General features: G+C 42.3%; 2 protein-coding genes across 2 annotated transcripts; both read right to left on the bottom strand.

Annotated features, from left to right (window-relative positions):
* Positions 1–350: 350 nt before the first annotated feature.
* Positions 351–9294, bottom strand: pptc7a (protein phosphatase targeting COQ7 a). The gene is made up of 6 exons (XM_069682882.1): positions 8741–9294; positions 7398–7577; positions 5098–5296; positions 2900–3023; positions 2675–2804; positions 351–2555 (listed from the first exon to the last, which is right to left on the bottom strand). The coding sequence occupies exons 1-6, from the start codon at positions 8940–8942 to the stop codon at positions 2497–2499; spliced, it is 894 nt and encodes a 297-aa protein (XP_069538983.1). The 5' UTR covers positions 8943–9294; the 3' UTR covers positions 351–2496.
* A 450-nt stretch (positions 9295–9744) lies between these two features.
* ppp1cc (protein phosphatase 1, catalytic subunit, gamma isozyme) lies at positions 9745–14543 on the bottom strand. The gene is made up of 7 exons (XM_069682775.1): positions 14155–14543; positions 13615–13746; positions 13254–13484; positions 11832–11936; positions 11348–11571; positions 10755–10889; positions 9745–10406 (listed from the first exon to the last, which is right to left on the bottom strand). Exons 1-7 carry the CDS (start codon positions 14207–14209, stop codon positions 10317–10319), a joined length of 972 nt encoding a protein of 323 aa, XP_069538876.1. The 5' UTR covers positions 14210–14543; the 3' UTR covers positions 9745–10316.
* Positions 14544–15107: the final 564 nt, after the last annotated feature.

A 15107-nucleotide genomic window follows, 5' to 3' on the forward strand; every position in this document is an offset into this window, starting at 1 on the left:
CGTTTGTAATTGCATAATTGCTCTCGTCTGTGAAAACATGACTGCCACTTGAAGAGGCCACACCCGCCTGTGATAGTATCTCTTTGTGTTCCCGACACCTGAGGAATGTGGGAGTACACGCACACAATTTGTACAAGGCGTTCTGAAGCATTCTCTTCTTCCAGTGTGCTCAGCAGCCTGAGTTCAGTGAGGTAAACACATTGACTGGATGCGGAGCCAAATGAGATTATGTCTGAGTGCTGAAACAGCCCTGAAGGTATAAAACCTGCCCCAGCGAGGAAAATGCTTCTGCAGTGTATTTTCTGTGAGATCAAGCGTGCCAGAGAGAGTCATCAAACACAACAGGATAATAAATACTATACTCTTTATTTAAATATTGTACAGATTTGAAAATTGTTGTGCAGAGCTAACATCTGCATTGAACTGTACACCCAAAATATATATAGCCACATGCTCTGGTTGTAACAAAGTGTTTGGAAGAGGAGGATGAGAGACATCAGGGAAGAGTGTCAGGGCAGGTATGAGTCAGGAAGCAGAACCACAAAGCTAACAGTGGCGGAACCATCCGACTGGGAGAATTGCTATGTAATATATTTAAGGCTGCTTAGATTGTCCTCAGTGCTTTAACACTTAAAACGTCACATTTTGGCCAGTCGCCGCTCTGCCACGCCCATCAGCCGCATTTCAAAAATGACGCCTGACACTGCAGCTGACTCCAGTGTGAACTTCTCAGATTAAGGAGGGAAACAGTCCGTTAGATAGTGCAGATTGTAAATATGCATCCGAAGATCCACAGGGAGGATTTTCTAGGCATGTGATGGCTTGATAACTATTCCTAAGCTCCTGACCGAGCCCAGCGAAGCAGATTTAAGAAGAAAAAAAAAAAAGGTTGGACAAAGAGTGGGTGTTAAGACAGCAGGGCATGATGGGAAAGCTGTTCTAACTTATATGGCTACTTTACAGTTTCAGACTCTGTGCTCCGTGCCTGGCACATAGCTGAGGGTTTAAGGAATTACGGACATTTGCCAGTATCAACGACAGCTCGATACAAGGCACATCATTGTAACGCTCCACAAAACATTTTTTTTCCAAAGAAATATTTCAATTGAGGATTAGGTTGCGGCAAATGCAGAGTGCAAATCTGTAGTGATGCAATGGAAACACAATGACTAATTATTTTTTACATGAAACCTGCAGTGACCCGACTAATGAATGTGCCGTTGGAGCTCTACAGCAGACAGGAGAGTGAAGAGAAGGAAAAGCTGATTGACAACAACAGGTTCTAAAGCTACTCTGATGTGATGATCAGTCTAAAGAATTCAACAATGCCACTGAACAAAGAAGTTACAAAAATACATTTGGTCACGTGACCAACTTCCACCGCGTCGAGCATTTTCAGATATGCTTCTTAAGCTTTGTGCGTTTAAGGCTGCAAGACTAAAATCAGCCCAGTGGATTTGCAGAAGTCTGTAGCCTTCACATCCTTTTTCTACACGCTAATTGAACATTTCAGTTGACACGTTGACGAGCACAAGTGCATTCATCTTACACGCGCGCACACACACGAGTTCATAGAGACGTCACATGTAATCACAATCAAGACATCAGCAGCAGCCGTGAGATTAAAGGGAGGGCATCAGTTCGACAGGGTTCTTAACTATAAAATTCTCATCCCAGTAATGAAGCAACAAGTGGTGTGCAAGAAATGAGTCGCACTGGTTTGGAAAAGGCAGCTGCCGCTCTTCTTCAGGAAATATTTTTAGATCACCCTGTCGAGAAAGTAACCGCTGATGCATTGATGTCACACTCCGGTACACACATTTTTTGCAAACATTTAAGAAAACTCCCCACAACAGCACGTTGGTCATACCCTACTACTAAACATATTCTCCCTGCACCAACATACGAGGTTCCAGGCCCTTTGACAAAGGTGTTTGAACTACCATTGTGTCCTCGGGAACATCCGCTTACACCAGACAGGCCGTTTATTGAGCCCTAATGCTGTCATTTCCTGTGCAGTTCCCTTCTTGACATGATTGGTGGACTGTATCTTTCCCTTCCAGCAGAGTTTAACACCCAGCGTCCAGCTACATCTGCCTCAACTTCCTCTCTGCCCATACCACCCATCAGAGAAAGATGGCTTATCCGCATCAGACAGGATCCTCATCTCCAGCATCTCGAACTGCTTATCCCAAGGCAATAGGATTATCCAGTGAGCTCTGGAAAACTGCAAAGATGCCAGCCTGGCCAGGAGGATGCTTCAGGCCTCCAGCCCTCTTTATGTATCCACTCTCTGATGTACACAATCAGAGAGGAATGGGCATGTAGGAGTTTGTTTGGGAGTAGAAGGGATTGGTGGTCAGCTGTAGAGGCGGAGTAGAATCAGACATGCGGGGGTAAGCATGTGACATAAGTCCTTCATCCTGGCCAGCAGGAATCAAAGTAGTCCACCACCTGCAGACGTAGAAGCAGCCCTTTCACAGCTCCACACAGACTCTAGTCGGTGTATTCTGCCACGATGGACAGCAGCACTGTGATGTCATCAGGCTTTCCTCCTGGACAGAAAAGAAGTACAGCTTTCTGTGAGGTCGGTACTAAAATTTCAGTCTAGACAATACTCACATTAGGTGCCATTGTCCGTCATATTTTGATGAAGCAGAACTGAGAACCTTACCTCTTACATTCAGTCCGTTGTCACAGGCAAACTGTGCAAAAGGCGACATGTAGTTGGGGTCATACGCCAGCACGTGGGCCTGCTCTGCGATGCTCCGCGCAGTCTGCTGGATGCTCTCATAGTTTGCATTCTTAGCAACAAAAACAAAGCATGACGTTTGTTTTCCAGAAATATTTCAGATTCCACTTCCACAAGCAAACCTGTTTTGGCCTTTGTGCGACTTACCTTGAGTTTCTTCAACTCTTGCAGGATCATGTAGTCGGGCATGTTGTCGAAGAGCCCATCGGTGGCGGTGAGGATGATGTCACCCAGCTGTACGTCAAAGGACGAGCTGTCTGCAGCGTCAGGGCTACGGGAGACAGAGCACAGCATGCAATCATTATGGTCATTTAACTGAAGCAGGATTTAAAAGGTGTTTTGTCTAACAGTAAAACTAACATCAACAAGGTTGTGACCGTGTTTATTCATCCTGTTTACGCTTTCTCTTGAACCTTACACCCACGTACAGGAAATCTGTCCTGTCGAAGCTGATAGATTAATCTCAACCTCTAACCCCACGTCTCCTCTACTCGAGAGATACTCAGTGATAACAGCACAATATAATGAACAAATATTATGACAGCTAAGCTTTCAGCGCGGCTCCAAACTTGAGCATGTTATAGGATGATGATAAATTCAAGGAGTCATCACAGGGTTTTTGGAGAGATGCTGCCGTTTTAACGATGGGTGCTACAAATACATAAAGGCAGGAACAAGGCAAGGCAAGTGTCAGTTTCACTTCTTAGAAGATGCCCTTTCACTGCTGCACACTCTCCCTGCCAGTCGCCAATGTTATTCATTACAAACTGTCTGGACTGCATCATGACACTGAGCCAAAGCTCCCAGGAACAGCCTGTCCTCTGCTGCGATTCTGATGTCACTGAAAATGCAGTTCTAATTAAAAAACAACTTTTCAACAACTTAAAGGGACAAATAAAGAAATAGAGACATTATTAAAGACCCGTATGCAAGTTTGGAAAAGAGAAATGGAAATATAAGAGTCTTCTGTGTGTGCATTCGGCGCAAAGCTTTCATTCAAATGAACTGACTGTCTTGTTTGCATGCATCATCTATTGTTTAACACCTCCATGAGTCAAAGCCATTTCTCAAATGCCACCAAGAACAGACACTTTCCATAATTATACAGTGAAACATCATATCTTCAATTCTAATTATAAAGATAATCCACAGGCAAAATGTCCTGGCTTATAGCTATAAAACCATGTTATGAGAACGCAATGTTCACCTCATGTCTGATCCCCATGCTGGAGGACAACTTATACACAAACATATGTAAACAAACTCACATGTTGCAACGTGCAAAGTGCACACTCAGCATTAAAATACATGTTCAGCTGCATGTTGAAAATACTGGGAACTGTCTCCCTTCACAGATCATCATACTCTAAACCTTTTTCTTGTCTTTTTCTTGTAGTTGGTGCACTTTAGATTTGACCCTTGCACTCTTCTCTATTGGTTGCTATGCAAGTGATCTAGGATCTGAGGACTAATCTGCTGTTGCACTCAGTGTAAATTACTCAGAGTAAATCCTTCCCACTAAATGACTAAGTGCACTAATTAAAAAGAAAGTGTCATTTCAAGCAGCACATTAAATACTCAACTACTCAAGGTGACAACAGGTTGGTTGGGACTGAATTCTGCTTCATTATAATGAAGGCAAAACACTGTCATTATGTAAGACTGGTGTAGTTAAGATTCATCTTCAGTCTGTTTTCCAGAAATGCTTTTAAGAGGCTCAAAATAATCTGCCTGGTTCAAGACTGAGCGAGTGAAAAGGTGGCTCAGTCTGCTGGCGCGGGATTGGCTGTGGACTCTTCGGCCCACACAGACTTTGACCTGGGTGAGAGGGAAAGCTTGGCAAACGCCCAGCGCCTGCCCTGCACTCTACTGACGTCTACTGTGCTGCTTCTTGGCACGCTGCAGCAACGAGAAACAGCAGCACGTGGCCTCTGACACACTGTTATGCTACAGCTCAACACCGTGCAGTCGCTACATTCACAAAATACTGCAGCATGTGGAGGGCGTAGCACAATAAAATGTTCTTCAGGGCTTTTTTAAAATAAGATAGGACAGCTGAGGAGAAAGAGGAAACATATGGAGGAGAGAGTGGGGTTAACATGCACCGAATGGCAGAGGGTTGGAGTCCAACCAGGGGCCAATGCGGAGAAGAGTTTGTCTGTGAATGGGGGCCTGCTCTAACAGCTGAGCTAATCCTGCACTACTGCATGGTTGTTTGTTTCCTTTACTGGCCTTTGTTATGTAGGATTTGAAACGAGAAACTATTTACTATAAAGTTACGTTCAAAACCCTTCTTTACTGGTGTGCAGCAGGCATGTTGAGGTGCTGCCTGTTGAGTGTCTCACCTGTCACTGAGGACGGCTCCTTCAGCCCCCGGTGGAGCAATGGAGAGCTGGAAGGGCGTGTTGAAGTAGTGCTGCTGCTCGTCTGAGCGGTGGACCACTTCCCCTCCCCGGACGACCAGGAAGCCCGAGTCTCCCAGGTTGGCTGTGTGCAGCCGGTGACTCTGCCGGTCCAAAACCACAATGCAGGCTGTGCTGCTACCTGCAGACAAGCACAGACACACACAAACACTTCATTTCATGTACACTTTAAATTTCAGATGTTTGAATGTGCTCTTCAACATCAGCTGGGTCTAATGTAGCAACAATATCACAGAGCAGTCGTGACAAAACTAAGAGTATTTAAAGACAGTTTATGAGCTTTAAGATTATTTTGTGTCACTGCCAGCTACGACCACATCAAGGTGCTGCAACAAGGAACTGCCGATACAGAGGCCATTTCAATAACTATCTTTCTTGGGGGGGGCTATTGAGTGTCTCTTTTAAAATGAATTCAACTTGTGTAACACACACACCCCATGCATTCACATCCAGCATGCCCAAATACATTCATACAATTTGGCCAATCAGATGAAGTCCCAGCTAGTGGCTACACTCAGATTAATCGATGCCAATTTGACAACTGCATGGTTAGCGAGCACAACGGGGGTTAATTAAGACCTTGTGTTGAAAAAGAAATTTATTCTGCTTTAAGAAAAAAAATCACAAACATATGTACAGACTAAAATATGCAAAGCAGAGCAAAGACATGGGTTGACATGTTTATTTATCGTAATTCAATGTTACTGCATATTGCATACAAAAAAAAATACAGAAAATCCATTTCTTCGTATTCTTATATCAAAATCAGATCATTTTTTCTTCCGGTGAAACTAAATTTCACGCGTGCTTACGTAAGTTAGCACCAAACAATTTCAACCAATCAATCTGCAACATTTAGCCGCAGAGCACCAAGAACGCTCGGTCAGTTAGCTAGCTACTGCACTGTGGAGAACGTCTGTCAATCAAATCCCTCTAATGATATGTCCCGCCTGCACGTCCTGTTTCACTCGGAAATACGTCACGATACGGAAGCTAGATACTCTCGAAATGCCGTTTCAGCTCGACTTTAATTTTTGTAAATCTGTGATATGTCAAAAAGCATACTGTGAAATATATATACTATAATAAAGACATACCTTGAAATGCTTCCTTAAAATGCTTTGATGAAACAGAGAATAAAAAACTACAACAGCTGCACAGATTAGGAAATATCTCTACTTTTATGGAAGATACCCATCTAAAGGCATTTGCAGACTGATTAATGAGGTGAGTCTAAATACAAAAGCCTGACGTAACACGATCAGTGTAGCAGTTGTAAGAATTTTTTGTTGTTCCTTTCCACCATCTGGGAGATGCTGAATAGGAAACATGAGCTGGTGGAGCAGGCGGACAGCGTGCAGCCACACCCTGCTGGTGATTCATCTGGCACACCAAAATATGCTCTTTGGGACCAACCTTCAAAACCCCTCATGCACTCTGACTCACTCCCTTTCTCCTCTGTTTTCTCTCCAGCAGTACAATTACACACTGCCGGTCTCAAGAACATTCCCACTGCCGTGAAGAACGGCACAATACAGTGTTGTTTCCCCTGGTGCACATGTGATGAAGGGGTGGAAAAGTACTGACTCTCGCAGAGACAAAGATCTGTTCCTGAAACATTTGTTCCTGATGTTACATGTTTGTACACGCTTTGTTTTCAGGAAGCACAAGAAGGAGGAAAGGGATTCTGGAAGTGAACTGCACAGGGCAGGTCGGGACTCGGGACATTCCCAGGACTTCTTAATGGGATCTGGCTGTTCTGACTCATGATGCAAAAATCTCAATCCAGCTTCCACTGAACTGAACGGACAGAAACAAACAACCTATCATGTGGCTGCGTACTCGGATCCAAACCACACGGAAAATATTTCATTGGCAAGCAGAGTTTGGCTCGACACAGTATAGGATGAACTGTGCAGTCCGATACCATGCATGGGATGGCTCTTGATTTGTTTAGTGAGCTTTTAAACAAGGTGAGAGGCACGGAGGAGGGAAACTGGCAGTGTGCAGTCCTACATGTTTAATACAAACGAGTCATAGAGAGGATCCTGGGGAGTCTTCTTCTGTTATTTGAATAATTAAATCATTTGTACAGGAATGAATGAATGAAGCATTGACCTCCAGAGAGCAGCAGCAGACTGTATGCATGCACCTGGTGTACATAAACTGAGCACACAGTGGCTTTTCACAGGTGACCCTGTGTGTCCAGTGGCTTTACTCACCCAGCAGTGGCACTTTGTTCTGCAGCAGCTCGTAGTAACTGGTCGTGAGGACTCCCACGGGGTTGCTGGGGATGAAGCGTCCCTCCTTCACCAGCCTCTCACATGTCTTCATCAGTGTACCTGAAAACTGAGATGGGTCCACTCCATAGTCACGCCAGCCACCTACTCCATCTGCTACACCTAAAAACAGACAGGTGTTCATTTAATGGTTGTGTAGAATACTTTTCACTTTAATTACAAGGGAACAAAACCCTTTACCTTTGCATTTATGGTATTCTATATTGTGCATAATGCTGCATTCAAACCCCACATGAGGGAACTGTTTGTTTACATATAGTTTAGATTTCACAGACATCAGACTAGTGAGGGTCTTGTGAGTAACGAGAACAATACCACGCAGCTGCACAATTAAGACAAACAATGAACACTTTCACCAAGATTCAAAGGAACATCCAGTACAGTAAACAAGACTGTCCAAGAAATCAAGGACATGTCACAGAATGCAGCCTGAGAGTTCATCTTTCACCTGTCATGGTTAGTTTTTCCTAATAGTGAAAAGTCCCAAATAATAACAGGTTGCTAAAAGCTCAGTGCATTTTATGCCCACAGGTGATGTATTTATCAGCACCTATTATGAACCTTGTCATTGCAAGCATTTACTAATCCTTTTACAGATGCATGCTTTGCTTTGTTGGTTGATAGGAACGCTTGTTCCCTAAGCGCATTTAAGATTTTCCTAGAAAGGAAACTTCAGACTTGTTAGTCCCAGGACTGACCATACAAGGATGGCAAACAGCGTCTCCTCAGCCTCTGCCAGAACACAGAAACAGGCTTGCCAACAGCAGACGCACACACAACTTTACAACTGATCAAATTTAGGCTGTGTAGTCCCTTTAATCAATCCTTATTACGACAGATTATAACAATAACAATAACAATTGATTAATTAATTATGCAATACAGTACAGCCTGAAATGATTTTGGGTTTACTTGAGACATTGATATTTTGTTGAAGGAATTCACCACGCAATGTGAAGCCAGTGTTCAGGTTCAGATGTTAGCCTTCTTTGTATACAGAACAAACAGCACGATGTAGCAGGTAGTCAACACAGAAGAAAGCACTGAAGTACAATGATGTGATGTCAGCGGTGGATAAGCCAACGTGACAGCACTTGCTTTAGCCTTCTGAGCTGTCTTATATTGAAACATTTGGTCGCACGTGAAATCCAACCTTTGTGTAATGCTAATAAATTATGCGACCTTTGACCTCTCATTCACGTAATAGAAAATGGATATAGCACTAATTGGTTAACGTTTCTACAGCAAACAAAGCAGACACTCACCCAAAACATCAGCGGATCTATGTCGGGCGATGAAGCACGCGTCGTCCCCATAGCACATCCCTTTCTTCAGGATACCTTTGCGGAAATCCTTGCCGAAGCCGCAGCTTGCTGTCACCAGGCTGTAGTCACGGCTGTCTGTCTGAGAAAGTCCGCCGATGACAGCTCTGGCTACCAGTCTACCGTACGACAGCACGGACAACATCACCTACACACCAGCTCCTACCAAACAAACCAGCCAAGCTAGCAGCCCTGCTAGCTCAGCGTCGATGTAAGCACACAATGTTGACTTGCTAACTTGCTAACGAGGCTGGAGATGTGCGGCTGAGCTAGCCAGACACTGCCGCCGCCGATAACAACAGCCGCCACGCACGCATACACAATGCCTTCCGCTGATATAGGTACAACCTCGCAGGGCTTAAGTCATGCGACGAGAAAACTTCGGAGAAATTCACAGAAAACAGTCGCCTCTTTCCCTCCAAAGGAACGGTAAGTGTTGGTTCTTCGTGGCCATGGTGCCAGTTCTGCCTCCTAGACACTACATAACACAAGCTGTGAACGAGATGCCCCTGTGGCCCCACACACTCCGCTCCGCTAGCAAGGTCTTGTGACTGCTGCTCTGACGTCAGACATCATTACGCAACCTACGTTTCCTAATAAGGAAATACAACTCCCAGTCAGCTCTTATCTTATCTTAAAAAATACAATTAGGAGTAGAAAGTCACAGAACAGGAACATTCGTGCTTTTTGGAAAAGCTAACTTCAAAAAGATATTGGAGGCACAAGATTTTACATGACACAAACGAAATACGGGTCTGGGCAGCAATCAGAGGATACATTCTGCACAATATTTTGTCTCCCCCTTGTGGGTGTTTTCTGATAGATTTGTTGAAGAGGAGTTCTTTAGCAATATCCAGCATAGCGGTTCACTTTTTTTTTGTTTGTATTGTGGTTTTTAGAAAGCAAAAAACCAAAAGCAAAGGAATAAATGACATTCAGATACCATCTCCCCCTAAAATACACTCAAAGTTTATTAGAAAGATTTAGACATTACAAGAGTGCTTGTTTATTCATTTAATTTAGCACAACACTTGTTTAAAAATGTGATGATGCAGTGTAAAGTCAATATCCTAAGACACTGACAGAAATAAACTGTAAATAATGTTTTACATAAGTAAACAGGTGTTTGTGACTCTTCTCCATTGGTTTTATAGCCATTATTACCCTTTACCGACAGTGAGAAAAAGATGACAAATGAATAATACATAAAAGAAAATTGAAAAATTGTGCACAGCTTCAAACAAGGCATTCCTGTGCATAAGTAGCCATATTGTTACATTTTCCTGATTGAACAGTCATATGTGGCAAAGACTAGCTGCAAAATGGAGTGCAAAACACCTGAGGTTTTCATGGTGACATATCAATTTACCCCTGTGGACAAAACAACAAAATATTTTGCTTTCATCGGGTAGGAGTGAATATCTTTTCAGTATTGGCAGCATGAAGGAAAACCAATCCTTCAAATGCAGAAGACGAAAGCAGAACAGAGGAGTAAGACTCCGGCCATTTGTCCCCAATCTCATTTCTTGGCTTGCTTGGTGACCATGTTGCGGGGTGGAGTAACGGGACGGCTGCCGTTGGGCTTCTTCTTTTCAGCTGGTTTCAAAATCTACAAAAGAAATAGAAAGTTTGAAATATTGGATAAGATAGCATCACATTAGTGTCAAACACTCTAATGATGAAGCCTTCCTTTTGCAGGTGAACAAATGGTGACCCAACACAATTTCTGATTCCAAGAAAATATGTTGTACATTTGTGTATTGATATTTATTACTCCAATGTAAAAATAATTAAAGGGATACGTAAAGTAGAAAAATAAACACCATAGAATTACTGGCATTTTGTCTCCAAATTCTACAATTTGGTATTAGTTCTTGTAGCAGTTCTTTCTGAACAATTTACCTACGACTGTAATGTAGCTTTGTCAACATTACACAATGATTTAAAGGCAACTTACCTGAAAAGAGCACATGAGGGTCTCATCCACGCTCATCATGGCACCAGCATTATCAAACTCCCCACAATAGTTAGGCGCCGAGAACAAAGTGACAAGCTGCCTCTTTGCGAAAAATTCATAGCCATCCTCAACAACCTGCATGTGAGATAAGAATAAAAAAAGAAACAGGCTTTAACACTTACAAAAACTCATTGAATGGATGACAACACAAGATTAACACAAGAAGAAAGCAGAAACAAATTCTGTCACACAAAATCCTGTTATTTTTCCAGACTGTCGCCGTCAATTACTTGATAATTATATCCTTTCAGGTTTCTAAATTATTCTTTCAAATAGAACATAAAATTCTTTAATTGAACCGGTTACAACCACCACACGTACACAACCAGTTATTGGGGTCAACAGGATTCAGAAGTGGACATTGCTTTTGTTTTTGAGGAGTCACAAGCCAAAAATGTTGGGAAAAACTGTTCAGTGTACACAGTCAGTTCTTTGCACAGTATGCAACGTGCTGCAACCCTTGTATCAACTGTTTCAGCATGTCCTGTGACCTTTGTTATCCTGTTCATAATGGCAGAGGTGATCGTGATTACCTGATGGGCACGACAGATCAGATCCAGGTCATGCTTGTGCAGGAACTTGGCCACCACCTCTGAGCCGAAGGTAAATGATACACCCCTGTCGTTCTCCCCCCAGCCCAAAACATCCTTGTCTGGATCAGACCAGAGCAAATCGCACAGCAGACCCTGGTCAGGGACGTCAGTGGGACGCATGATGCGTCTGATCTGCTCCATGGACTGGAGGTCAGGTGACAGTCCTAAAAGAACAGAAGGAAAGGTACAAATTAACTCACTGATATTGAGGCCAATACCTATTACACATGGGTGAGTCTGACGTCAGTTGACAAACTGCACAGGCAGCATTACTGAAGGCAAAAGGGGGGTAGATGACATGCTAAGTAGACTGCTTTTCTTCTAGATAAAATTATAACCTAATGTTCTTCAGAATTAAAGGAAATATGTGCAAAAAAAGAAAAGCAATTTTTAGACGAAAATATTGTTTTTACTCAAAACTCACCTCCGTGGCAGCAAAAGATCTTCTCATCAACAATGGCAGCAATAGGAAGGCAGTTAAAACAATCTGTGAAAGTCTTCCAGAGCTTGATGTTGTACCTTCGTTTACCTAAAAATGTCAAGAAAAAAAAAATCTCTCAATTAAGTATTAGTAACAATAAACACACTTCTACTGCTGCAGCGCTATTACAAAGCTCTACCGTATATTCAATGTGAAGGCTGAAAACACGAGTAAGGTTTTTTTGTGCACTTAAGCCACACAGTAATACATGCATACAAAACCAGAATTAAACCACTTTTACGATACAGAAGGCGGTTAAAAAGAAATGCCCGAAACTATAAATTGTGATCTTTTTGTAATTGCTGCACAGATGCAGAAAAGTCCATGGATTTGTTACTTTAAGTTGGATCATTGCTTTTGGTGGTCCAAAATGCTGCTGCACATGTGCTGACAAGATCTAGGAAAAGAGATCATATAACTCCCATATTGATTTCTCTGCATTAGCTTCCTAGAATAGTTGAAATCTATGTTCTCATCTACAAAGCCCTTAATAGCAAGGCACCATTATATTTTGACGAGATCACAGCTCCCTATTACCCGTCTAGGACAATGGGCTTGCAGATTGCTGGGTTACTTGTGGTACCTAAAGTCTCCAGGAGTCGTATGGGAGGCAGGGCCTTTAATAATCGGGCCTCTCTCCTGTGGATATATCTTCTAGTTTGGGTCTCGGAGGCAGATACCATTTCTAATTGACATAGATAGCTTACAACTTTTTTTTTTGATAAAGCTTGTGGTTGGAGCTGGCTTGCCTTAGAGAAGCCCCTAGGCCCTGCTAGGCTTAGACTGATGGGGGACTTGATAGTCTGAGCTCCTCTCTCTCCATCTGTATACATCATTTTACATTAATGCCCGTTACTGACTTTCTATTTTCCCCTGTGTTTTTGTGCTCTCTATCTCATCTTACAGGTACCTTTCGATCATTGTTGTGGATCACATGACGCCATGGGTCTGCTTGGTTCCCACTAATGTTTTTTTTTTGTACTATTTTTATTATCATCAGTCATAACTATTTTATTATTGTAGTTATTGTTATTATAAGTTCTACCTCTATTATTGTAATAATCATTATTTCATAGTCGTCTGTGCATCTGACTCTCTTTCACTCAACCTAATCGATTGTGGCAAATGGCTGTCCGCCTATGGGTCTGGTTCCGCTTGAAATATCTGTGCGTTAAAATAAAGTTTTTTCTTGCTCCTGTGGTCAAGTGTTTGCTCTAATGTTTATAAAGTTGTAAATGTCATTACAAAGAGTCTGTGCTCTATAGACCTGCTCTATATATGAAGTTTCATGAGATAACTTTTGTTATGATTAGGCGCCTTTTACTTAAAATTTGATTCTTTAAATTATTGAAGTTCAAAACTCACACTCATCATAGAAACCATATATTCTGTTGATTGAAGCACACTCATGGTTTCCCCTTAGCAGGAAGAAGTTCTCTGGGTATTTGATTTTGTAGGCCAGCAGAAGACAGATGGTTTCCAGAGACTGCTTCCCCCTGTCCACATAGTCACCCAGAAACAGGTAGTTGCTTTCTGGAGGGAAGCCCCCATACTCAAAAAGCCTCAGCAGGTCATAGTATTGCCCGTGGATGTCACCTAAAGGACAAGGGATAATCAATTATCTTACAAGAGCAAACTAAATACTTAGAGTAAAAACTTAATGTGAAAAGACATTAATGCTTTTTAGACATATATTTATTAAATAATAATAATGATAATAACTAACCACAAATCTTGAGAGGTGCCTCCAGCTCCAGAAGAATGGGCTGACTGAGAAAGATCTCCCTGGATTTGAGGCACAATCCACGAATCTCATTCTCCTGCAGCTGCACATTCTTGCCAGGCTTTGCCCCTCTGACTGCAGCAAGAAAACATAAACAAAAGGTCAGCAAAAACAATAGATGAGCACGGTTCCAGCAGAGTTGGCGATGCCTGGCACAACATCTCTGTGCTGAGGCTGTGCGGGACAGATGGTGAACACACGTACCGCGCAATGTTAGAGTGAGACATACAGTATGCAAAGGAAGTAAATGTCATCTCGTGCCCTTCAGGACCACTTACATTCCCAACACAGATACAAATTAGCTGTACATTGGCGCTTACCCATAAAGAATGACACATTGGGGTTAGATAGCGAATGTGACTAGTGTTTGGTGTTGATAAACATTCGCTAAAGGTAGCCGCCTGTGTGCTGTCAAGATTTGTCATAGCGTCATGCAGATAACTAAAGTGATGTTTTAAAGGTTATATTTTAGCATTTACTTACCTTCTAAAAGACGCTGGATGATACTGTCTATGTTGAGCTTGTCAACATCAGCCATTGTAACGTTGGCGTTAGGAAAATCGATTCAGTCTAATCTAGGTCTTGGCGTTAACACACTTGCGAAAGCTAGCCCGCTAGCTGTCCTGGCATTAGCTACGTAGCTTCGTAGATGTTCGGCTAAAGAGGGTAAAGATATTGGCCTGGCGTGCTTCTTTATAGCTGCTCGTTTCCACTTTTGACTATCTAATACGCTACATAGACACCTAACTTAAAAAAAATCTACATCCAATCTTGAGTTTTGCTAAGAAACAAGGACTAAAAAAAAATATGTTCACCACACTAGCCGTTAGCTAGCGATGATGGTGTCGCCTTCTCTGTTTTTCTCTGCCGCACCTTGTACAGCCAGCCAGCAGCTTCAAGGAGGCTGGTGGTAGCTGCTCCGCTGCTGCCCCCTGCTGGCCTGGATGGAGAAAGAATTCTCATGTGAGAGTGAAGAAAAAAATCAACACATCATCTTGACTATTAACTAGTTTTAATTTACTGGATGTTTCGAGCATCGGCTTCCAAAACCAGTCACAGAAATCCCCTCCTTACATGCTCACATACTTGACTGTCAAGGGATGGCTATGTTTTGATGACTATTTAACCCTAAGAAATGTCAGAATAATACGGGTATGGCACGTTTCTGAAGCACTATAGTTACATTAGTATGAAGGAAGCTATTTGAGAAAAATAGCCTTTATTTTTAAAGTGCACTAGCTTTCTAAAATTTATTAACATAAGATAAGATACATTTTTATTTATCCCGTAGGAAATTATAGTGTCCGATAGCTCCGAAGAATACAGTACAAATAAGAGAAATGCAAAAAAAACAAAAAAACCCTCAAATTTCAGTGAAAATATAAAATATAAAGTGTATAGGTTAATGCAAAAGAGACAGTGCCTAAAAGAAAAAC

The sequence above is a fragment of the Semicossyphus pulcher genome, unplaced genomic scaffold, assembly GCF_022749685.1.
Source record: "Semicossyphus pulcher isolate SPU_LCO1_2020_fin unplaced genomic scaffold, fSemPul1.0.p SCAF_6, whole genome shotgun sequence".
NCBI classification, from domain to species: Eukaryota; Metazoa; Chordata; class Actinopteri; order Labriformes; family Labridae; genus Semicossyphus; species Semicossyphus pulcher.

Excerpts from the sequence above, each read along its gene's own strand:
- ppp1cc (XM_069682775.1), bottom strand. The coding sequence starts at position 14,209 with ATGGCTGATGTTGACAAGCTCAACATAGACAGTATCATCCAGCGTCTT. Across the intron at positions 10,890-11,347 it reads TGATCTGTCGTGCCCATCAG|GTTGTTGAGGATGGCTATGA; the intron begins GTAATCACGATC and ends TCTCACATGCAG. Across the intron at positions 10,407-10,754 it reads CCCTCATGTGCTCTTTTCAG|ATTTTGAAACCAGCTGAAAA; the intron begins GTAAGTTGCCTT and ends TTTCTTTTGTAG.
- pptc7a (XM_069682882.1), bottom strand. The coding sequence starts at position 8,942 with ATGTTGTCCGTGCTGTCGTACGGTAGACTGGTAGCCAGAGCTGTCATC. Across the intron at positions 3,024-5,097 it reads GGAGCCGTCCTCAGTGACAG|CCCTGACGCTGCAGACAGCT; the intron begins GTGAGACACTCA and ends TGTCTCCCGTAG. Across the intron at positions 2,556-2,674 it reads CAACGGACTGAATGTAAGAG|GAGGAAAGCCTGATGACATC; the intron begins GTAAGGTTCTCA and ends TTTTCTGTCCAG.